Source organism: Lolium rigidum, unplaced genomic scaffold, assembly GCF_022539505.1.
Source record: "Lolium rigidum isolate FL_2022 unplaced genomic scaffold, APGP_CSIRO_Lrig_0.1 contig_18199_1, whole genome shotgun sequence".
Classification (NCBI taxonomy): domain Eukaryota; kingdom Viridiplantae; phylum Streptophyta; class Magnoliopsida; order Poales; family Poaceae; genus Lolium; species Lolium rigidum.
The window spans coordinates 48,657-74,266 of NW_025899920.1; the positions used below are offsets into that span (position 1 = coordinate 48,657).

General features: G+C 51.4%; 1 protein-coding gene across 1 annotated transcript in view; it reads left to right on the forward strand.

Annotated features, from left to right (window-relative positions):
• The first annotated feature begins 1,274 nt into the window (after positions 1-1,274).
• Positions 1,275-25,610, forward strand: part of LOC124680513 (pollen receptor-like kinase 2) — a 30,305-nt gene continuing 5,969 nt past the window's right edge. Inside the window, exons 1-4 of the mRNA XM_047215561.1 lie at positions 1,275-1,427; positions 2,581-2,805; positions 2,912-3,017; positions 3,094-3,317. Of these exons, the coding sequence (XP_047071517.1) occupies positions 1,275-1,427; positions 2,581-2,805; positions 2,912-3,017; positions 3,094-3,317 (708 nt within the window). The remainder of the gene's footprint in view (positions 1,428-2,580; positions 2,806-2,911; positions 3,018-3,093; positions 3,318-25,610) is intronic.

The window sequence follows — 25,610 nt, forward strand, 5'->3', positions numbered from 1 at the left end:
CGCTGCGCGCCGGAGTCTCCGCCGCCTCGGGTCCTGCGCCCGACTTGACCGGCCTGACGCCGAGGCTCGCCGCCGGTTCGTCCGGTCACATCAATGTCCCTCCGGATCCGGTGCGGTAGTGGGCGACGTGGTGTGGCCGTTTCGGTAACGGTAGCGGTCGTGGGAGGAGTTACGGCGCGATGAAATCCGGAGACGTGGCCCACGTCGGCCACTTGGAGGCCAACCGCCCGCCGCGGTCGGCTATAAATGCCGCGGGGGCGGTATCGAGGCGGCACTTGCCCCTTTCTTCCTCCTCGCGCTCCTGCCTCGCTCCTTCTCCTCACTCGAGCTCTTCGCTGCTCCGACGCCATTCCTCTTCCGTTCTTCTGGCGAACCTCAGCGAGCGGTCGCCCCGACGATCCTCCGCCGAGCTACCGCCGCAAACCCGCCAATCCGGCGCCACGGGGCCACGCGCATCGACGGCGCGCACTTCTCCACCGCGATCTCCTCCGGCGAGGAGCGGCTCTTCTTCGCCCTTCCGCCTCTCTTGGACCTCCTCTTCTTCGTCCTCGATGGCTCAGCCGAGCGGCTCCTGGAAGGGTTCCTATATGCAGGACGACGACATTGCCCGGCTCGTGCGCCTCCGCCGCATCCCGGCGGGGGTGATTACCAGGGCGCCGGGCGCGGAGGAGGAGCCTCGGCCGGAGCCCGGCGAACGCGTGGTCTTCGGCGCGCATCTCGACCGCGGATTGGGTCTGCCGGCTTCCAACTTCTTCCGCCGGTTCCTCGATCACTTCGGCCTGCAGCCGCACCACCTGCCGGCCAACGCCATGATCCTCCTCAGCTGCTACGTGGCCTTCATGGAAGGCTACGCCGGCTTGTGGCCGGACGTGGAGTTTTGGAGCCGGCTCTTCTACATCAAGGCGCAGACGACCGAAGGCCGCCTGAGGACCTGCGGCGCCGCCTCCATCTATCCCCGTACGGGTACGTCCTTCCCGCGGATTCCGACTGTCGATTCTGTAAAGAATTGGCAGATGTCTTTCTTTTATGTGCGGAACGAGAGCCCGGCCTTCGACCGGCTCAACCTGCCGGAATTCAACCCGGCTCCGCCAGTCAGCCGGACCAACTGGGGCTACAACCCCAAGTCCTCGGACCCGGACGCGGAGGTGAACCTCCTGTGGGACTTCCTGGGCGAGTGCGTCACGGGGGGCCGGCTGAGTGCCGAGGACCTCCTCTGCACCTACATCTCGCGCCGGGTCATACCGCTCCAGTGGCGCGTCCACAAGATCGGCCACATGTCCGGCCGGCTCGACCCGACACGGACGTCGAAGTTGGAGCTCTCCAAGTCCCAGGTGGCTCACCGGGTGAACAACATCACCAAGGCCAACATGCCGGACAACTGGGACTGGGGGCTGCCGCCTTACGATCGGGAGCAGCCGCCTGAACTGGTAAGTTTGATGTTTTTCCGTCTTCCGACTTGCGGCAGCATGGCCGACTCGATATTTATCTTGTCTTGTTTTCAGCTTTTCACCCGCCAAGGCATCGAGGATGGCGACTTGGCGACGAAGGTCTGGACGCCGGATCACGTTGACCCGGCTGACTTAGCCGGCGACCAAGCTGGCGACGACGATCTGCCGGTGGCGCAGGATCAGGGTGGCCAGGGGGAGCATAACCCGCCGCCTTCGCCTGAGCATGGGCAGGGAGCGAGGAGCAAGAGCAGCCGCGAGCGGAGCCGGCCCAATCCGGCACGGGGCCCATCCCGGCGGTGCCTCTGCGCGCGGCGCCGCCTACGAGCACGGCGACTTCTGCGCCGAAGGGGAGGAAGCGGGCCGGCGTCGGGTCCACGGCCGCTTCGGAGGCGAGGGCCAAGAAACAGCGCCGGCTGGCGCCCAAGAAGGTCCCGGAGAAAGCCGGGTGAGTTCTTTTTCCTCTATTGTTTGATTCCTTTTCTTTCCTTCCTCTCTGTACTTATCTTTTCTTGCTTGCTCGACTAGGGCCGCGATTAAGTTTACCCAGGGAGGCGGCTCTCGGCAGGCTCCTCCCGTCACGTCGCCGCTTCAGCGGCAAAGGAGGGAGCCAACCCCGCAACCTTCAGCACGCGCGCGCACGCCGCCGGCTGCTAACATGCCGCCTGTGGCCACGCCACCTTCTGCGGGGGCGTCTTCTTCTGCCGCGCCTTCTGCGGCGCCTGGCGGCGGAGACCAGGGTCAGTCGGCGTGCCGGCCGACCCTAGACGACATGTTTCCGCGCCGCGCCCCGTTTGTGGAGCGGGCAGCCGGAGCTGGCAGGGGCATGCCATCTGCGGCCGGAGCTAGAGCTGGTGGGGCTACGCCGCCTTCGACCGGAGTCGGCGGGCCCGCGCCCAACGTCGTGGTGCTGGAGAGTTCTCCGAAAGGAGCGCCTCAGGCGCCGGATGCGACGGCTCCCACCGGGCCGACTGCTTCGACCGCGCCTCCTCCAGCTTCGGAGCCGACGAGGAGGGAGCCGACCGGGAAGGAGCCGGCGAGGGAGGAGCCAGCGCGCTCAAAGGACGCCGACTCCCGGGCTCTGGTGAGGACAGAGGGCCCAGCGGGCCCGTCTGAGGGCCTTCATGTGGCCAAGGGTGCCCGGTTGGTGGCTGTGCCGTCCGCCTCCGACTCCAGCTTCGGCTCGGCAGGAACTATGGAGAAGGCATGGCACCAGGCGAACTCCTGCGAGGTACTCAGCCGGGAGGGGCAGCCTGGCACGGCGCCCATGAAGATGCTTTTCTCCGGCTATCGCGCCAGCCTCAAGACCAAAGCCGCCGAGACCCTTGCCCGGCTGGCGACGCCGGAGGATGCCGAGAAGGTGTGTTTCTTTTCTTTTGCAATTTTCTTGTCCTGGTAGCCCTCCGAGACGTGGGCCGGCTGCCCGAAGCCGGTCCGGGTTTCGTCTAAGCAACCGATTCTTTCAGACGGTTGAGGAGCGGCGCACCTTCTTGTACAACCAGGTGGTGACTAGCTACCACCGGGCCAAGATCGAGCGGGCCGCCTTGGCTCGTGAGCTGGAGGTCGTCAAGGGTGAGGCTTTCTCTTCTTTGCCTTTACTCTTTTTTACGCTTCGTTTTATCGACGGCTTGTTTTTGCCGGCTTGCAGCTGAGGCCGCCCGGGTACCGCAGCTTGAGTCGGACCTCCGAGTTGCCCGCGCTCAATGCGCCACAAGTGAGGAGGCGAACCGGGCTGCTGCCGCCAAGCTGAAGGTGGCTAACGGGGAGCTGAAACGGCTGCGCCTTCTTGAGGCTAACCATCTCAAGGAACTTGCCGCCCTCAAGAAGGAACAGGAGGAAAAGCTGGAGGGTCCGAGCAAGCGGTTGGAGGAGGTGGAACGGCAACGGCTTTCGCTCCAGCGAAGAGGTGACCACCAAGTCCAACGAGCTGTCGGCCACCGCCAAGCGGTGGTTGGAGGAACTTAGCGCGCTCGACCGCGGCTTGGCGGGTGAGTCTTTTGTCTTATGCCTTCCCCTTTGCCGGCTTTCGGCCGTCGGCTGCCGGCTTAGGTTGGCAACCGGCGGCAGAAACTTGATTTTTTCGATATCTCCATCTTCGGGCCGGGGCGGCCGGTTCTTGCCGGCTGTCGCCAGGCTTTCTTTAGGACTTCGAAAATTTGCATTTTTCAGCTTATTTCGGCTTTGATGGCTTCTGACATGCTTTTCTTCTTTGCAGCGGCCTTCCCTGAGGCGCAGGAGGAGGCGTTAGCGGCTGTTGGCAGGGCGCGGGAGGATCGCCGGCAGCCACCGGGGAGCGAGCTCCGATCGCTTCACCATGGACGACTATCCGGCGTCCATCGCCGCCCGCGTGGAGCCGGTCACCAAGCTTGGCTGGGAGCTGCGGAAGGCGGCGGAGGAGCTGATCCGACTCGCCGTGGCCAACGGAGACGCTGCCGAAGATCTCTCCAATCTCATCGCTTGGCTGGACAGGGCTCCCGACCGCTTCTTGGACTGGAAGGAGTCGGCCACGCGCGCCGGAGCCGATATGGCGCTATCTTTTGTGCTCTCCTGGTATAACGAGGTTAGCCTCGACCAGTTGGAGTTCCGGCGCGCCGACGTGGAGGACAAGCTCCCGGCGGAGAACAAGACTGGCTCGGCTTGCCCGCGCTCGCGCCATTGCCGACTTCGTCGACAAGTCCATCTTCATCGCGGACCCGAATCCGCCGTCCGACGACGAGGAGGAGGCGGCCGAGGACGAGGAGGCGGACGACGTGCCCGAGGATGACCCGGCGGCCGGCTCGTCGATGCTCCCCGGCTGGTTCCGATCCAGCCGGCGCTTAGCTTTTACCTCGTTTCCTTATGCTTTTGCTAAGACAATTCGTTAAATCCCCGGGATGCCGGGTGCATATGTAAGACAATGTTATTATCCTTTTATTAAGGCACGCTTTAATGTGTTTGTTAATCATCTGTGTGCCGAGTTGCTTTCTTTCGACTCGTTCGCTTTTTCCCATCCGCCCCACTCTTTGGCTGTGCCCTTGCCGGTCGTACGTCCGACTTGCGATCCGTCACCGGATCAAGAGCGGGCCGCTGGGTGAGGCCGACAGTATTTCAGTCGAACGAGCTGAATTCGGCAATCCAGCACTTTTATGAAAAGTTGCAAGTCAACTCGCTTTTACTCTTTCCCTTAGTCGTTTTTCGCGTGCCGGCTCCCTAGGCCTTACTCCCGCCAGCCGGACAGCCGGGTTGCGGTCCGTAGCCGGATCGGAAGCCGGTACTGTCGGAAACCGGATCACGTTACTGAGCCGACCGCGTGAGAGGGTTCAAGCCAATTGGCGAAACAAGGTAAAGTACGCGAAAAACTTGTCGGAAACAGCGCTCTTGGCGCAAGCTTTTTCATAACTCACAAAAGGGATACAAGGGATACATACATTCCTGCTCTCATGTGTAAAATGGGCGGAGTAACCCGACATTCCGGGGACGTTTAGTCTCCTCGTCGGCCTTGTCCGGCTTGTTTTTCTTAGCCTCTTGGGCATCTATGAGATAGTAGGAATCATTGCCTCACCGCCTTGCTCACGATGAAGGGACCCTCCCATGGGGATGATAGTTTATGCTGTCCAGTTGTCCTCCGGATCAGCCGGAGCACTAGGTCTCCCTCTCGGAATGCTAAGGGCTGGACCTTCCGGCTGTGATAGCGTCGGAGGCTTTGCTCGGTAGATAGTAGATCTAGACTCAGCCAGCCAGCTCGGGCCTCTTCGACCAGGTCAACTCCATCTTCGCGAGCTTCTTTGGCTTCGGCTTCGTGTAGAGCTTGATCCTTGGCGCGTCATGCTCGATATCGGTCGGCAAGACGGCTTCGGCTCCGTATACGAGGAAAAATGGTGTGAAGCCGACCGAGCGGTTTGTCGTTGTGCGCAGGCTCCACAAGCACATTGGGCGGTTCTTCAATCCAGCAGCCGGCTGCTCGCTCGAGCGGCTCCACCAGCCGGGGCCGGATGCCGGCTAGGACTAAGCCGTTAGCCTTTTCCACTTGTCCGTTGGACTCTGGGTGTGCCACAGAAGATAGGGCCATCCGGATCCCCATTTCCCCGCAATAGCTAGAGAAGATGCCTTGGGAGAAGTTGGTGCCGTTGTCGGTGATGATGGTGTGGGGGTAGCCGAATCTCACAATGATTTCCTTGAGGAATGTGACGGCTGTGGACCCGTCCAGTTTCTTGATTGGCTTGGCTTCGATCCACTTGGTGAATTTGTCAATCATCACCAAGAGGTGTGTCATGCCGCCTCGCGCTGTTCCGAATGGGCCTACCATATCCAAGCCCCATACGGCAAATGGCCATGTGATGGGGATGGTTTTCAAGGCGGAAGCCGGCTGGTGTCTTTGCTTTGCGAAGCGCCGACAGCCGTTGCACTTCTTCACCAAATCTTCGCGTCTTCGAGCGCGATCGGCCGATAAAAACCGTGCTGGAAGGCTTTGGCCACTATGGCTCTGGATGAGGCGTGATGTCCGCACTCTCCCTGATGGATTTCCCGTAGGAGTTCAATCCCTTCAGCCGGCTCGACGCACCGCCGGAACACCCCACTTACGCTGCGTTTGTACAGCTGGTGGTTGATGATGGTATAGGCCTTGGCCCTTCTCTCAATCTGCCCGGCCCGGACTCTATCATCGGGCAGCACACCGTCGGTGAGGTAGGAGAGGAATTCTTGTGCCCATGAAGGTACGCATCTTATCTCGAATACGCCGACCAACGGGGCCTCCTGCGTGGGAGCTTCCGGATTCGATCGCATGGTCGCCGGGTTCGGCTTGCTAGCCGGCGGGCTCGGCTTGCTAGCCCCCGAGTTTGGCGATGAAGCCCCCGGGTTGGACTGAGAAGTCCCCGGGTTCGGCATGCTAGCCGGCGGGTTTGGCTTGTTAGCCCCCGACTTGGGCGGTGAAGCCCCCGGGTTCGGCTGAGCAGCCCCCGGGTCAGCCGGCACGAATATTGAATCCGAGTCCGGTGACGGTATGATGGACGGCTTCTTGAGAACCGCCAAGGCGACACCCGGCGGAATGGCTTGCCGGGTTGAGCCAATCTTGGATAAGGCATCAGCCGCTTCGTTATTTGCTCGTGGCACGTGGTGGAATTCGCAGCCGTCGAAGAAGCCGGATAGCTGCTGGACATGGAAGCGGTACGAGGCCATGTTGGCGTCCTTCGCGTCCCAGTCGCCCGATGCTTGCTGTATGACCAAGTCGGAGTCGCCGAAGCAGAGTATGCGACGCACGCCAATCTCCTTGGCCAGCTTCAGCCCATGAATGAGCGCTTCATATTCCGCCACGTTGTTGGATGCGGCGAAGTGGATCTGCAGGACGTAGTCCAGCCGGTCTCCCTTGGGAGAGGTGATGACGATGCCGGCTCCCAAGCCGTTGCGCATCTTCGAGCCGTCGAAGTGCATCTTCCAATGTGTGGAATCCGGCACGAGGCGGCGGTATCGCATCTCAGCCCGGGCCGACGAAGAAGTCCGCGAGGATCTGCGACTTGATGGCTGTGCGTGGCTCGTAGAGGATGGTGTGGGCGGCTAGCTCCGGGGCCCACTTGGCAACCCGGCCGTTGGCATCCTTGCTGCCGATGATTTCCGCCAAAGGCGGCTGTGGCAACCACCCCGATGGGGTGCTCTTGGAAGTAGTGCTTGAGCTTCTTGGCCGCCATGTAGACGCCGTAGGTGACCTTACGGTAGTGGGGGTAATTTTGCTTCGACCGGGAGAGCACTTCGCTAAGGTAATAGGCTGGGCGCTGAACCAGCTGCTCCCTGTTGCCGGCTTCTCTGCGCTCCACCACCAGGACAACGCTAACCACTCGGTTGGTGGCTGCGATGTACAACAGCATCGGCTCCATTGAAGCCGGCGTTGCAAGGATTGGCGCGGTTGAGAGCACGCGCTTCAAGTCACGGAAGGCCTCATCCGCTCGCGGTGACCGGACGAACTTGTCCGCCTTCTTCATTAGTTGATACGGGGCGAGTGCCTTCTCCCCGGTCGGGCCGACGAAGCGGCTCAAGGAGGCCGGGCAGCCAGCAAACTTCCGGACGTCCTTGAGGCACCTGCGGCGGTTCCATCTTCTCCAGGGCACTGATCTTGTCCGGGTTGGCTTCGATCCCTCGTTGAGAGACGAGGTAGCCAAGGAGCTGGCCAGACGGCACGCCGAATGTGCACTTGGCCGGGTTGAGCTTCATCCGGAATCTTCTCAAATTGGTGAAGGTTTCTCTCAGGTCATCAAGGAGGGTAGTCGTCTCCTTGGTCTTTACAACGACATCATCCACATATGCGTGAACGTTTCTGCCGATTTGATCCTGTAAGCATTTTTGCATGCACCTTTGGTAGGTGGCGCCTGCATTTTTCAAGCCGAACGGCATAGTCGTATAGCAATAAGCCCCGTACGGGGTAATGAACGAAGTCTTTATTTGATCATCCGGATTCAAAGGAATGCGGTGGTAGCTCGAATAGGCATCTAGGAAAGACAACGAGTTCACAGCCGGCGATCGAGTCTATGACTTGATCTATGCGCGGCAGGGGGAAGGGATCCTTCGGGCACGCCTTGTTCGGGCTGGTGTAGTCGATACACATGCGCCAGGAGCCGTTCTTCTTCAAAACCAGGACCGGGTTCGCCAACCAGTCCGGGTGCAGCACTTCCATGATGAAGCCGGCAGCTAGGAGCCGGGCGATTTCTTCACCGATGGCCTTCCTTCGTTCTTCGGCGAAGCGCCTGAGAGGCTGCTTCACCGGCTTGGCTTCAGGCCGGACGTGGAGGTGGTGCTCGGCCAACTCCCTCGGCACACCCGGCATGTCTCTTGGAGTCCATGCGAAGATGTCCCGATTCTCACGGAGGAAGCCTGGTGAGCTCGCTTTCCTATTTCTTGTTCAAGCCGGCACCGATGGTGACGAACTTGTCCGGCTGCGCCGGGTCCGGCAGGATCTTCTTGGTGTTGTCGGCCGGCTGGAAGTGAGTCGTCCCAGCCGGGTTGCCCGCAGCCGGCATGTCTGTCTGCGCGGCTTTGGCGAGGGCGACGGCGTCGTGGATGAGCTGCTTCTCGGTGGCGATGACCGGCGTCCGGGCCATCTTGGAGCTCGCGTGGCGCAGTCCATGGAGCGGCGATAATCGCCGGCTACGGTAATGACCCCCTTGGGGCCGGGCAGCTTCATCTTCGGGTACCCATAGTGGGGCACCGCCATGAACTTGGTCGGGGCCGGCCTGCCCGAGGAGCGCGTGGTAGGGACTCACGAGGTCCACCACCTCGAACTCGATTCTCTCGGTGCGGAAGTGGTCCGGCTTCCCGAACATCACCTCCAGCGTGATCCGGCCGATCGGCTGGCAGCAATGGCCTGGCACGATGCCATGGAAGACGGTGGGGGTGGGGCGCAACTCGGCCTCCTGGATGCCCAGCTTGCGGGCGGTGTCGCGGTAGAGGATGTTGATGCTGCTGCCGCCGTCGATGAGGACGCGCGAGAAACGCACGCTGCGCCGGGTTGTGCCGATGGTGGGGTCGAGGACCATGGCGTAGCTGCCCGGCTTCGGCAGGACAGCCGGCGTGTCGCGGCGATCAAAAGTGATGGCCTGCTCGACCGGTTTAGGTACCGGGGGACCGGCGGTATGACCGCGTTGACCTCGAGGGAACGGCGCTCTTGGCTCGTCCCTGTCCTCGGGCTCGGAGGTGAAGATGATGTAGGTGGCGTCTTCGGCCAGATATCGGCCGCCATGGTGCACTTGGTTAGCCTCGTGGTGCTCGAGGTTGGCGTTCTCTGCGCCGACTTGGCCTCCCGGCCCGCCGGCTGGTGGAGGCGGGGGTGGAGGCGGTAGAGGTTCACCGCTTGTCAGCCGCTTCATGAAGTGGCAGTCGCGGGTGGTGTGGTTGGAGGGGTTCTTGCCGCTGTGGTACTTGCACGGCGAGTCGAGCATCCGCTCGAAGGTGTACTTCGGCTTCCACTGCCGGTCTTGCTTCGGCGGCGGCTGCCGCCTGCCGCGTTGTCTGCCACGGCGGCCACGTGGGCGGAGCCGTACCGGCGGTCCGGCTGGTCGTTGTGATGCTTGCCGCGGTAGTTGTCCCGCCGGCTGCCGTGCGAGGCGCCCTCGGCCGGCTTGTTGTTCTCCCTTCTGGCTGGGGCCGGTGAAACGTCAGCCGGCGCCTTGCCGGCTTCCTCTGCCAGCGCGTACTTGTCTGCGATGACCATCAAGGCGGCCATCGTCTTGGGCTCGCTGCGGCGTAGCTTGTGCCACAGCATGGTGTTGGGTCGGCAGCCGCCCATGAAGAAGCTGATGGCCTGGATCTCGTGCACGCCCTCACAGGAGTTGCGCATCTCGCACCAACGCGTCAGGTACGCGCGATCCGTCTCGTCCGGGCCCTGCTTGCACATCTCAAGCTGTTGAGGGCGACCCGGCCGGCGATAGGTGCCGGTGAAGTTGCTGATGAAGGCCGCTTCGAAGTCGAGCCAGCCGTTTATGCTGCCGGCTGGCAGGTTGTTGAGCCATGTGCGGGCGGAGCCGAGCCAGCATCGAGGGGGAGTAGCGCACGGCCCGGCGCTTGTTGCCTTTGGCGATGCCGACTCGCGGTGGAGTAGTCCCGCGGCCGGTCCTCCGGCTTGGCGGTGCCGTCGTACTTGGGGGTGTCACGCGGGAGCGTGGAAGCCTTCGAGCGTGGGCTCGTTGGCGATGCGGGGCCCGAAGCACTTTGGGCCGGGCTGGAGCTTCTTCTTCCGCGATGCGGGATTCGAACCAGCCGGTCGAGGCGATCTCGGGCGTCGGCGGGCTCGATGCGCGGGCCCGGCCGGGAGTGTGCCGGCCGGCGCGCGCCGCTTGCTTCGGAGCCGCTCGGTGATGACGGCGGGGCCCGGAGTCTTGCTCCCGGTTCCGGCTTGGAGGGCGCCGGCTGCGGCCGCCGCCACTCGGCCGGTGGCTTGGCCGGCCCGAGCCGTGCGTGGCCCGGGAATCATGGCACCGGCTTGGTGCCGGGGAGGAGGACTCGGCCGTGTCCCCGGCGCCTTCCTCGTCGTTGCTGCGGCTCCACGAGCGTGAGAAGCTGCGGGGGCATTGACATACCTGGGGTCGGCGATCTGCCTGTTGGCTGCGTTGAGCAGCTCAGTCACCCGCCTGGTCTGGCGGCGTAACTCTTCGCCTTCGAGGCGGTTCAGCTCTTCTGCGGCGGCTTCTGCCGCGCGCACGTTCTTGTCGGGGGTGTTGTAGACGGGGAGCTCCGCGGACGGAGCCGGCGAAGGAGCGCCGTCGCGGGCGATCTCAGCGCCAAGGTCGCGGCCCCTGCGGCGGATGTGGCCAGCTCGGCTTGGCTCGTCGCCGCCTGGAGTGAGGCCGTGGGCGCGGTTGTACTCGCGCTGGGTGATCTCCATCTGGCGCTTAGCGGCAGCCGGTTCTTCGGTTTGCTTGAGGGGGAGCTGGCGGTGCGCCTCCAAGTCCGCCTCGATGGCGGTGGGGTCGGCACCAGGCGTGAGCGGGGTGCTCGGCTTTGCCCGGACTGCATCCGGCCGGGACGGTGGTGGTGGCGCTTTCGGGCCCGAGCCGGAGGCGTTGGGGTCGATGTTGCGCTCCGAGGTTGGGGCCGCGCATGCGCGGGTTCTTGGTGGGGAGCTCATCGCCAGCCATCATGACTTGCACGACGGCGGGGCTGGCGGGAGCGCTGCCGCCGGCTCGCGGAGGAGGGCTAGCGCAGCCGCGGCACCTGCCGCGGGTAGCGCGGCGGTGCGGCGGTGGCGACGTAGACGTCGAAGCCGCCGAAGGAGATGACGCTGCCGCCGGCCGGGAAGGGCCGGTCAGCGGAGCAGCCGGCGTTGTCGGCCGACGCGGTCGAGGGAGCCGAATCTCCGGATCAAGCCTCGAAGCGACTCGCTCACCGGTGGTGGTGGTGAGGCCCGTCCGGATGAAGACACCGGCCGAGGATGCCGAAGGCCCCACGGTGGGCGCCAAATGTCGTGGTATCGTCACGGCATATGCCATAGGGTGGCTAATCGAAGTGGTTCCCGAGGGATCTCACGGCGGTATCCGGATGCGGGTATGGGCACGAGCGACACGGCGACGTACCCAGGTTCGAGGCCCTCCGATGGAGGTAAAACCTCTACTCCTGCTATGAGTGTATATGATGATCACACAATACAATGGTGCTCTTAGAGCTGTGTCCGGCTGCTCCTGAGAGGCTAAGGAAGACTATGGTCTCTCTCCCAGGGCAGCTCTGTAGGTGGGTGAAAGCAATAAAATGATCGATCCCCTGCACGAGAGGGGGTAGTGCGGCTTATATAGGCACCGGCACTTTACATATAAGACCCTATAGTTTACTGGCTGGCTTGGCCGGCTCCGGCTTCCGCTCCTTCCCGAGGCGGTGACGTCAGGAGTGGTTGAGGCATCGTGGCCTGTCCCATCCGGCTGCCACGGTCGGCGGTATGGAGGAGGTGTCCCTGTCGCCGTCGGCCCACCGTAGCCGTACGGATCGTCGTAAGCCCTGACGGCCTGTCCGGCGCGTGGCACTATTGCTCCACAGTGCCCCGCGCTTTACGGAAGATGGAGTCAGCGTGGACTTTAGGAACCCGGATCACCAACCCGGTTCCTTCCAGTGCAAGACTCGCCAGCCTCGAGTCGGTCTGAGGTACAAACCCCAGTCGGATATGGCTTGTAGAAGCCGGCCCAGCTACAGCATTGGCGGCCGTAGCCGAGCCGACCAGGACCTAGAGCCGGCCGGCTTCCGGACCAGCCGGCCACGGCGCCAGCCGGCTGCTCCTCAGCCGGCCTTTGCCGCGAGCCGGCCAGTGGCCAGCCGGCTGCTCCGCGTCCATTGCCCTATCCGGGGTCTTCCCCCAGACAGAACATTATCAACTTTCCCCAAAGGTTTCTTTGTAGAATGATCAGCAAGATTAACATCCAAATAACAATTTTTCAGCGGTGGCAAGTCAATCATATCATAAATTTTCTTAGGCATAACAGAAATACTTGCACCAAGATCACATAAAGCATTACAATCAAAATCTTTAATCTTCATCTTAATGATGGGCTCCCAACCATCCTCTAGCTTTTTAGGAATAGAGGCTTCGCGCTCTAGTTTCTCTTCTCTAGCTTTTATGAGAGCATTTGTAATATGTTGTGTGAAAGCCAAATTTATAGCACTAGCGTTAGGACTTTTAGCAAGTTTTTGCAAGAACTTTATAACTTCAGAGATGTGGCAATCATCAAAATTCAAACCATTATAATCTAAAGCAATGGGATCATCATCCCCAATGTTGGAAAAAATTTCAGCAGTTTTATCACAGGCAATTTCAGCAGTTTCAGCAGTTTCAGGCAGTTTCTCGCGCTTTGCAATAGAAGTGGAAACATTGCTAACACCAATTCTTTTATTATTAGTAGTAGGAGGTGCAGCAACATGTGTAGCATTAGCATTACAAGTGGTGGTAATAGTCCAAACTTTAGCTACATTCTTCTCTTTAGCTAGTTTTTCATTTTCTTCTCTATCCCACCTAGCACACAGTTCAGCCATTAATCTTATATTCTCATTAATTCTAACTTGGATGGCATTTGCTGTAGTAACAATTTTATTATGATGATTCTCATTAGGCAAAACTTTTGATTTCAAAAGATCAACATCGATGAGCAAGACTATCAACTTTAGAAGCAAGTATATCAATTTTCCCAAGCTTTTCTTCAACAGATTTGTTAAAAGCGGTTTGTGTACTAATAAATTCTTTAAGCATGGCTTCAAGTCCAGGGGTGAACTCCTATTATTGTTGTAAGAATTCCCATAAGAATTACCATAGCCGTTGCCATTATTATAAGGATATGGCCTATAGTTGTTACTAGAATTGTTCCGATAATCATTGTTGTTGAAATTATTATTTTTAATGAAGTTCACATCAACATGTTCTTATTGTGCAACCAATGAAGCTAATGGAACATTATTAGGATCAATATTAGTCCTATCATTCACAAGCATAGACATAATAGCATCAATCTTATCACTCAAGGAAGAGGTTTCTTCGACAGAATTTACATTCTTACCTTGTGGAGCTCTTTCCGTGTGCCATTCAGAGTAATTGATCATCATATTATCAAGAAGCTTTGTTGCTTCACCAAGAGTGATGGACATAAAGGTACCTCCAGACAGCTGAATCCAATAAATTCCGTGAAGAAAAATTTAGTCCTGCATAGAAGGTTTGGATGATCATCCAAGTAGTCGATCCATGGGTTGGGCAATTTTTAACCAAAGATTTCATTCTTTCCCAAGCTTGAGCAACATGTTCAGTATCTAATTGTTTAAAATTCATTATGCTACTCCTCAAAGATATAATTTTAGCGGGGGATAATATCTACCAATAAAAGCATCCTTGCATTTAGTCCATGAATCAATACTATTCTTAGGCAGAGATAGCAACCAATCTTTAGCTCTTCCTCTTAATGAGAAAGGGAACAATTTTAGTTTTATAATGTCACCATCTACATCCTTATACTTTTGCATTTCACATAATTCAACAAAATTATTAAGATGGGCAGCAGCATCATCAGAGCTAACACCAGAAAATTGCTCTCGCATAACAAGATTAAGTAAAGCGAGGTTTAATTTCAAAGAATTCTGCTGTAGTAGCGGGTGGAGCAATAGGTGTGCATAAGAAATCATTATTATTTGTGGTTGTGAAATCACACAACTTAGTATTTTCAGGGGTGGCCATTTTAGCAACAGTAAATAAAGCAAACTAGATAAAGTAAATGCAAGTAAACTAATTTTTTTGTGTTTTCGATATAGCAAACAAGATAACAAATAAAGTAAAACTAGCAACTAATTTTTTTGTATTTTGATTTAGTGCAGCAAACAAAGTAGTAAATAAAACTAAGCAAGACAAAAACAAAGTAAAGAGATTGAGAAGTGGAGACTCCCCTTGCAGCGTGTCTTGATCTCCCCGGCAACGGCGCCAGAAAATATGCTTGATGGCGTAGTAACTCACACGTTCGTTGGGAACCCCAAGAGGAAGGTATGATGCGCACAACAACAAGTTTTCCCTCAGAAAGAAACCAAGGTTTATCGAACCAGGAGGAGCCAAGAAGCACATTGAAGGTTGATGGCGGCGGGATGTAGTGCGGCGCAACACCAGGGATTCCGGCGCCAACGTGGAACCTGCACAACACAACCAAAGTACTTTGCCCCAACGAAACGAGTGAGGTTGTCAATCTCAATGGCTTGCTGTAACAAAGGATTAACCGTATTGTGTGGAAGATGATTGTTTGCGAGAAAACGAGTAGAACAAGTATTGCGGTAGATTGTATTTCGGTAAAGAGAATTGGACCGGGGTCCACGGTTCACTAGAGGTGTCTCTCCCATAAGATAAACGGCATGTTGGGTGAACAAATTACGGTTGGGCAATTGACAAATAAAGAGAGCATGACAATGCACATACATATCATGATGAGTATAGTGAGATTTAATTGGGCATTACGACAAAGTACATAGACCGCCATCCAAGCTGCATCTATGCCTAAAAAGTCCACCTTCGAGGTTATCATCCGAACCCCCTCCGGTATTAAGTTGCAAAGCAACGGACAATTGCATTAAGTATGGTGCGTAATGTAATCAACAACTACATCCTTAGACATAGCATCAATGTTTTATCCCTAGTGGCAACAGCACAACACAACCTTAGAACTTTCTGTCACTGTCCCAGGTGTCAATGCAGGCATGAACCCACTATCGAGCATAAATACTATCTTGGAGTTACAAGCATCTACTTGGCCAGAGCATCTACTAGCAACGGAGAGCATGCAAGATCATAAACAACACATAGATATAACTTTGATAATCAACATAACAAGTATTCTCTATTCATCGGATCCCAACAAACGCAACATATAGAATTACATATAGATGATCTTGATCATGATAGGCAGCTCACAAGATCCGACAATGATAGCACAATGGGGAGAAGACAACCATCTAGCTACTGCTATGGACCCATAGTCCAGGGGTAGACTACTCACACATCACTCCGGAGGCGACCATGGCGGCGTAGAGTCCTCCGGGAGATGAATCCCCTCTCCCGGCGAGGGTGCCGGGAGGCGATCTCTGGACCCCCGAGATGGGATCGGCGGCGGCGGCGTCTCAGTAAGGTTTTCCGTATCGTGGCTCTCGGTACTGGGGGTTTCGTCACGGAGGCTATTTGTAGGCGGAAGGGCAGGTCAAGAGGCGGCACGAGGGGCCCACACCCTAGGTCGGCGCGGCCAGGGCTTGGGCCGCGCCGCCCTATGGTGTCGCCACCTCGTGGCCCCACTTCGTCTCCTCTTCGGACTTACGGAAGCTTCGTGGCAAAATAGGACCACGGGCGTTGATTTCGTCCAATTCGAGAATATTTCGTTACTAGGATTTACTGAAACCAAAAACAGCGAGAAAACGACAGCGGCACTTCGGCATCTTGTTAATAGGTTAGTTCCAGAAAATGCACGAATATGACATAAAGTGTGCATAAAACATGTAGATAACATCAATAATGTGGCATGGAACATAAGAAATTATCGATACGTCGGAGACGTATCAGGCCACTCGCTGCAATTGTTACTCTCGCACTTTACTTACTCGTACTTTATTCATCTATTACATCAAAAACCCCTGAATACTTGTCTGTGAGCATTTACAGTGAATCCTTCATCGAAACTGCTTGTCAACACCTTCTGCTCCTCGTTGGGATCGACATTCTTACTTATCGAAGATACTACGATACGCCCCCTATACTTGTGGGTCATCAAGACTATTTTCCGGCGCCGTTGCCGGGGAGTGAAGCGCTATTGGTAAGTGGAATTGGTAAGGGAAATTTCTACTGTTTGTGCTGATTTTATTTCTGCCTACTGCTATAACTCATTATGGAGAGATCTTCTCTTGAGTGTTTATTTGAGAAATCTACTACTACTGCAAAGGTAGTGGATGAGGCGCCAGGTAAGGAAGAAATACCATACAAAATACCTATGAAAATTGTTGAACGTGTAGTGGGTAACCGTTATACAGGGGATGGAACTGTCCACCCTGGAGATCATTTACTGTTCTTACATGAATTATGCGGTTTATTCAAGTGTGCAGGTATTGCTATGGATGAAGTGAGGAGGAAACTATTCTCTGTATCGTTTGTCCGGTAAAGCGGCGCATTGGTATAAATTACTTGGATAATGGGGATTCTCTTGAATGGAATGATATTGTGCCCCGGTTTTATTCTAAGTTCTATCCTCCAAGTGAGATTCACAAAGATCGGAATCGCATATATAATTTTTGGCCTCATGAAGGAGAGAGTATTGCCCAAGCGTGGGGGAGATTGGAGTCTTTAATGCTCAAATGCCCCATTCATGAGCTTCCTGGTAATATTATTATTGATAATTTCTATGCAAGACTTTCTTTTCAAGACAAGACCTTGCTTGGATACTTCTTGTTACGGATCTTTTACACGCAACAAGGAAGAGTTTAAAAGGGACCTTCTTAATCGGATCCAAGAAAATACTGAAGGATGGGAGAACGACAAGGATAGAGAATCGGGTATAAATTATGATTATAAATGCATTGAAGCTTTTATGGATACTGATAAATTTCGTAATATGAGTGCTACTTATGGTCTTGATTCTCAAGTTGCTGCAAATCTTTATAAAGCTTTTGCTTCTCATTATGAATTTCCTAAGAAGAACTTTGATAAGTATCATGAACCGTATAAAGATAAAATTGATTCATCTATAAATAAATGTGTTGTAGTTGAAGCTGTTGATCATGTTATTCCCGAAGCTTATATTGAAAAAACTCCTTTCCCCTGCTAAAATGAAGGAGTACTCTGTTATAAATAGTGCGGTTCATAAAAGTGAAAAGAAACCTATAGAACCCGAAGAACAAATAAAAGTTGAACCTCGTTGTTGCAATAATTAAAGATCTTGTGACTGAAAATGTGGAGGATGGTCATATTATTTTACTGTGAAGATGCCTCTAATATTGTTTCGCATCCTAATAAGTCTAGGAAAGCTAGTGTTCCTATGCTCTCGTTAGAATTGGTGATCATTGTTATTATGGTTTATGTGATATTGGTGCAAGTATTAGTGCTATTCCTTATGAGCTTTACACGAAGATTATGCACGAAATTGGTTCTTGTGAACTTGAAGATATTGATGTGGTTATTCGGTGGCTAATAGAGAAACTATCTCTCCTATTGGTATTATTCGAGATGTGGAAGTTCTATGTGGTAAGATTAAATATCCTGCTGACTTTTTGGTACTTGGTTACTGCTTGCTAGTAAATATTGTCCTATCATTTTTGGTAGACCTTTTCTAAATACTTGTGGAGCTATTATAGATTGCAAGAAAGAGAAAATTTTGACTAAATTTGCTAGTGAATCTTATGAGTTTAACTTCTCTAAATTTACCAAAACTCCTTATAAAATTGATTCGCCTAATAGTGATTTTAAAGTTGAACAGTGTGCATCTATTGCTCTTGCTCCTAGTAATCCTTTGCGGCAACATTTGGAGAATAGTGAGAGTGAAGTTTTTAGGGAAGAAAGAGATGAGCTTGATGAAATTTTCCTTCGTCAACCTATTCTTAAGCATGATTTACCGGTGGAAGATCTGGGTACAACACCACCACCAAAGGAAGATCCTGTCTTTGATTTAAAACCATTGCCTGATAATCTTAAATATGCTCACATTGATGATAAGAAAATATATCCTGTTATTATTAGTTCTAAGCTTTCAGAGTTTGAAGAAGAAAAGTTATTGGAGATACTGAAGAAACACCGAGGTGCTATTGGCTACACTCTTGATGACTTGAAGGGGATTTCTCCCTCTATTTGCCAACACGCCATTAATATGGAAGATGATGCGAAGCTCGTTGTTGAACCTCAGCGTCGTCTAATTCCTAAGATGAAGGATGTGGTAAGAAATGAGGTATTAAGACTCCTTGAAGCTGGTATTATATATCCTATTGCTGATAGTAGATGGGTTAGTCCTATGCATTGTGTTCCTAAGAAAGGAGGAATGACTGTTGTGCCTAATGATAATGATGAGCTCATACCTCAAAGAGTAGTTGTAGGTTATAGAATGTGCATTGATTATCGAAAAGTTAATAAGGTTACTAAGAAAGATCATTACCCTTTACCATTTATTGATCAAATGTTAGAAAGGTTATCTAAAAATACTCATTTTTGCTTTCTTGATGGTTATTACAGGTTTTCACAAATTCTTTGTTAAAACTAAAGATCAAGAGAAAACCACTTTCACTTGTCCCTATGGAACTTATGCTTATAGACGTATGCCTTTTGGTTTATGTAATGCTCCTGCTACTTTTCAAAGATGCATGTCTGCTATTTTTCATGGCTTTTGTGAGAGTATTGTAGAGGTATTCATGGATGATTTTTCTGTCTATGGGAATTCTTTTGATAGTTGCTTGCGGAACCTTGATAAAGTTTTGCGGAGATGTGAAGAAACTAACCTTGTTCTTAATTGGGAGAAATGCCACTTTATGGTTAATGAAGGGATTGTATTGGGACATAAAATTTCCGAGAGAGGTATTGAAGTTGATAGAGCTAAAGTTCAAGCCATTGAGAAGATGCCCTATCCAAGGGATGTTAAAGGTATTCGTAGTGTTCTTGGTCATGCTTGGGTTTTATAGGAGATTTATTAAAGACTTCTCTAAGATTTCAAAGCCTCTTACTAATCTTCTTCAAAAAGATGTACCTTTTGTTTTTGATGATGATTGTAAGGAAGCTTTTGAAACTCTAAAGAAAGCCTTAACAAGCTGCCCCTATAGTTGAACCTCCTGATTGGAACTTACCATTTGAAATTATGTGTGATGCTAGTGATTTTGCTTGTACGCGCTTGTTCTTGGACAGCGAGTAGATAAAAAACTGAATGTTATTCATTATGCTAGTAAAACTCTTGATGCTTGCTCAAAGAAATTATGCTACTACTGAAAAAGAATTGTTAGTCTGTAGTCTTTGCTTGTGATAAGTTTAGATCTTATATCGTTGATTCAAAAGTTACTATTCATACTGATCATGCTTGCAATTAGATACCTTATGACAAAGAAAGATGCTAAGCCGAGGCTTATTAGATGGGTACTTCTTTTGCAAGAATTTGATTTACATATTGTAGATAGGAAAGGTGCTTGATAATCCTGTCGTTGATAATTTGTCTAGATTGGAAAATATTGCTTATGATCTCGTTCTCGTTAATGATAGTTTTCCAAATGAGCAATTGGCTGTAATAAAGGTGAGCTCACGAGACAGTCCTTGGTATGCTGATTATGCTAACTTTATTGTTTCCAAGTACTTGCCTCCAACCTTTTCAGCTCAGCAAAGGAGGAAATTCTTTTATGACTTGAGGCATTATTTTTGGGATGACTGATACTTCTCCGACGTATCGATAATTTCTTATGTTCCATGCCACATTATTGATGTTATCTACATGTTTTATGCACACTTTATGTCATATTCGTGCATTTTCTGGAACTAACCTATTAACAAGATGCCGAAGTGCCAGTTGCGGTTCTGCTGTTTTTGGTTTCAGAAATCCTAGTAACGAAATATTCTCGGAATTGGATGAAATCAACGCCCAGGGTCCTATTTTGCCACGAAGCTTCCAGAAGACCGAAGAGGAGACAAAGTGGGGCCACGAGGTGGCGACACCATAGGGCGGCGCGGCCCAAGCCCTGGCCGCGCCGACCTAGGGTGTGGGCCCCACGTGCCCCTTCCTGACCTGCCCTTCCGCCTACAAATAGCCTCCGTCGTGAAACCCCCAGTACCGAGAGCCACGATACGGAAAACCTTACTGAGACGCCGCCGCCGCCAATCCCATCTCGGGGGATTCTAGAGATCTCCTCCGGCACCCTGCCGAAGAGGGGATTCATCTCCCGGAGGACTCTACACCGCCATGGTTGCCTCCGGAGTGATGAGTGAGTAGTCTACCCCTGGACTATGGGTCCATATCGGTAGCTAGATGGTTGTCTTCTCCCCATTGTGCTATCATTGTTGGATCTTGTGAGCTGCCTAACATGATCAAGATCATCTATCCGTAATTCTATATGTTGCGTTTGTTGGGATCCGATGAATAGAGAATACTTGTTATGTTGATTATCAAAGTTATATCTATGTGTTGTTTATGATCTTGCATGCTTTCCGTTACTAGTAGATGCTCCGGCCAAGTAGATGCTTGTAACTCCAAGAGGGAGTACTTATGCTCGATAGTGGGTTCATGCCTACATTGACATCCGGGACAGATGACATAAAGTTCTAAGGTTGTGTTGTGCTTGTTGCCACTAGGGATAAAACATTGATGCTATGTCTAAGGATGTAGTTGTTGATTACATTACGCACCATACTTAATGCAATTGTCCGTTGCTTTGCAACTTAATACTTGGAGGGGTTCGGATGATAACCTTGAAGGTGGACTTTTTAGGCATAGATGCAGTTGGATGGCGGTCTATGTACTTTGTCGTAATGCCCAATTAAATCTCACTATAATCATCATGATATGTATGTGCATGGTCATGCTCTCTTTATTTGTCAATTGCCCAACTGTAATTTGTTCACCCAACATGCTTGTTTGTCTTATGGGAGAGACACCTCTAGTGAACTGTGGACCCCGGTCCAATTCTCTTTACTTGAAATACAATCTCTCGCAATACTTGTTCTACTTGTTTTCTCGCAAACAATCATCTTCCACACAATACGGTTAATCCTTTGTTACGGCAAGCCGGTGAGATTGACAACCTCACTTGTTTCGTTGGGGCAAAGTACTTTGGTTGTGTTGTGCGGGTTCCACGTTGGCGCCGGAATCCCTGGTGTTGCGCCGCACTACATCCCGCCGCCATCAACCTTCAACGTGCTTCTTGGCTCCTCCTGGTTCGATAAACCTTGGTTTCTTTCTGAGGGAAAACTTGCTGCTGTGCGCATCATACCTTCCTCTTGGGGTTCCCAACGAACGTGTGAGTTACACGCCATCACCGCTCTTGAAAGTCTGGTTGATGAGGTAGTTGGCGTACCCATTACCATTCGTTGACAACAACAAACACCTCTCAAAATAATTTTTACTCCTATTTAAAAAATGAAAAGCTCTAGCGCATGTTAATCCCTGCTTCCCTCTGCGAAGGGTCAATCTTTTACCTTTATGTTGAGTCACCATCCTTTCTTTGAGCACTTTCTTGAGAGCACAGCTGTCATTCTTAGTATAATATGCTTGTGCCAAAATGTGATTAATTGTGGTATAACTTTGATGCTTTTATCTTTGACAATCTCTACTTCTAGTCTTTCTATGAACTTCAGAGGTGCCTGAGCATTTATGTTTTGCTATTCAAATACGGGAAAGCGAGATACCACTTTATCATATCCTTTTATGAACATTGCAATCCTGCTGATAGACATGATTCATGATGCTTATTATTAATTTGTTGGTACCTTTCCATGATTGACATAGCTATTGGATGATCTTATTTGCATGTATCTTATTATGAATTGCCTAAGTACTTGTCCATATCATGAGAATATTTACATGATATGAATAAATGTGTTCGTGAAAGTTCTTTTATCGAACTCAGTTGTTAACTGAATTGCTTGAGGACAAGCAATAAGCTAAGCTTGGGGGGAGTTGATACGTCCAAAACGTATCTACTTTCCCGAACACTTTTGCTATTGTTTTGCCTCTAATTTGTGTATTTTGGATACAACTAACACGGACTAACGCAGTTTTCAGCAGAATTGCTCCGGTGTCTCGTTTTTGTGCAGAAATTCAACTTTCAAGAAAATCCCCGGAATTTATGTCGAAGGTCTTATTTTCCGGAAGAATTACGGAGCCATAAGGGCAAGCCTAGTGGAGGCCCGAGGCCCCCACACACTAGGCCGGCGCGGCCCAGGAGGGGGGCGTGCCGCCCTACTGTGTGGCCCCCTCGGCTGGCCTCCGACGCCCTCCTCTGGACTACTTAAGGGTTTCGATCTAAAAACGCGAGACAAGAAGTCGAAGTCGCCAGAAACCATCCAGAACACCGCCACCATCGCGAAACTCCGTCTCGGGGCCAGAAACTCCGTTCTGGCACTCCGCCGGGACGGGGAATTGGAGGAGATCATCGCCATCATCACCACCGACGCCTCTCCATCGACCAGCCATGTTTCCCCCATCCATGTGTGAGTAATTCCCCCGCTGTAGGCTGAAGGGGATGGTAGGGATTGGATGAGATTGGTCATGTAATAGCATAAGATTGTTAGGGCATAGTGCCTAGTGTCCGTAATTGGTACTTTGATGATATTGTTGCAACTTGTTATGCTTAATGCTTGTCACTAGGGCCCGAGTGCCATGATCTCAGATCTGAACATGTTATTATTTCATGATGATATTCATTGTTTTATGATCTTACCTGCAAGTTGTATACACATGTCGCTGTCCGGAACCCGAGGCCCCAAAGTGACAGAAATTGGGACAACCGGAGGGGAAGGCGGCGATGTGAGGATCACATGTGTTCACGGAGTGTTAATGCTTTGCTCCGGTACTTTATTAAAAGGAGTACCTTAATTTCCAGTAGATTCCCTAGAGGCCCGGCTGCCACCGGCTGGTAGGACAAAAGATGTTGTGCAAGTTTCTCATTGCGAGCACGTACGACTAAGTATGGAACACATGCCTATGGATTGTTTAGTACTTGGATACCGTTTTATTATTATCTGCAAATGCCCTGCTTTGATTGTTACATGAGTTTCTCTCATCCATGCAACGCCCGTCATCCATCCCTGTGCCTACAATATTTTAATCCTGTTGTTTACTATAATCACTACTGTTGTCGTTGTTACACTGCTGTTGTTATTTCACTACTGTTACTGCTATAAAACGGTTACTACTGATAAACTCTTGCGAGCAAGTCTGTTTCCAGGTGCAGCTGAATTGACAACTCCACTGTTAAGGCTTTCAAGTATTCTTTGTCTCCCCTTGTGTCGAATCAATAAATTGGGTTTTACTTCCCTCGAAGACTGTTGCGATCCCCTATACTTGTGGGTCATCACATTACGCACCATACTTAATGCAATTGTCTATTGTTTGCAACTTAATACTGAAAGGGGTGCGGATGCTAACCCGAAGGTGGACTTTTTAGGCATAGATGCATGCTGGATAGCGGTCTATGTACTTTGTCGTAATGCCCAATTGAATTTCACACTACTCATCATGATATGTATGTGCATTGTCATGCCCTCTTTATTTGTCAATTGCCCAAGCTGTAATTTGTTCACCCAACATGCTATTTCTTATTGGAGAGACACCACTAGTGAACTGTGGACCCCGGTCCAATTCTTTTACATCGAATACAATCTACTGCAAACATTGTTCTTTACTGTTCTTTGCAAACATCATCTTCCACACTATACATTTAATCCTTTGTTACAGCAAGCCGATGAGATTGACAACCTCACTGTTAAGTTGGGGCAAAGTATTTGGATTGTGTTGTGCAGGTTCCACGTTGGTGCCGGAATCCCTGGTGTTGCGCCGCACTACACTCCGCCACTAACAACCTTCAATGTGCTTCTTGAATCCTACTGGTTCGATAACCTTAGTTTCTTACTGAGGGAAAACTTGCTGCTGTACGCATCACACCTTCCTCTTGGGGTTCCCAACGGACGTGTGCTTTCGCGTTATCAATTGTATCCTCGTATTCGTTTATAGACGCTAGTACTAGAGACTATCAAGAGGAAGAGGTCTTCTACCAAGAGGAAGAGGAAGAAAACTTTGACCACCTCACCAATCAAGGCAAGCTAGACTAATGCAAGTTATATTGTTGCAAGCTGTTACCAATGCAAGATAGATTAGTGCAAAGCTCTACAAGAGCAAGGCACCATTACTTTTTGCTTATGATCATATCCCCAGTTTTTACTTTAAAAGCTTTATTGAATTTTATTTATCAAAGTACTTTTTGATTTATGATTCACTTGGTTTAGATATGGAGTAGTACAAGAGCATCACACTTAGCCTAGAAGCAAGGTAAACCACCTAGCACCCCTCATGACTAGTTGCTAGTGCTAAATATTAAAAGTGACTACTCTAGTTGGGAACTTGTGAATTGAAATGACTTTGAAAACCTTGGAATGAAGAGTCATTCTATTGAGAGATTTTTGAAGGTGAATGTGATTTGTGAATGACTTGGTGAAACTTACCAAAAATCTGATGGTTGGGTTCGGATGCGATACCATTCCAATTTTACGAGTACCCCCACAATACCTGAATCTGGGTAAGGCTTAACTGGAAACTTATGTATTTTAGTATGGGTTCCCTCTGAACAAGCGTCATCGGGGTTATGCCGAGGCTGCCTCCATTGAAAGTGAAATGACGTGAAATGAGGTGAATGTCCTACCCAAGCCCTGTGCAGTTCCCGGGTTGACGGTCTGTTTTCAACGGGAGGCCAAGCTCATGGGGAGAGGTGCCTATACTAGAGTATGTAAATGAAAGGTTAGGATTGGTAGTTCGTGTACTGCGTACGATAAATCAGGGCCAGTTACCCCTGACGAACTATTGCAATTGTTGTGGCACAAGTGTACAACCTCTGCAGAGTTTAACCTATTCGAATAGCCGCGTCCGCGGTTATGGACAGTTGGAAAGGCCATACTGTTCCGTCATCAGAACTTTTCTCAAAATATGAATGGCGACTTGTGACTTGAATTTGAAAGGTGACTTTGACTTTGAATCACAACTGAGTTGTGGGAATGACACTAATATTCCCACTTGAGTTAGGCAAATGAAGAGGTTTTGATTATTAAAGTACTTATGAAACAAAACCGGCTTTATGCAAATGAAACTAGAGCTTAGAACCCCCTTACTGCCGTTGATAGTATTTTACCTTAGTATTAGTTTGCGAGTACTTTAAAGTACTCATGGCTGTGTCCCTGGCTATTCAAATGCCAGACTATGAAGAAGAGCCCCAGTATCAAGATGAAGGACAGCAGAACGTCTACGACAACTAGGACCACTCCTGACGTTGACAGTTGCCTGTGGAATAAATGGACCAAGACCGCTACTATTTAGCTTCCGCTATGTGATTTGTATTTGGATCTCTAGATCCCCTATGTTGTAATGAGACTGGATCATGTGATCCTTTATTTGTAAGACGATTATGGTATGTAATGAATGATGTGTTATGATATCAATCTATTATGTCTCGCAAAAACAATATTCCTGGGATTGCGAGGAATGGCATAATAGGCAT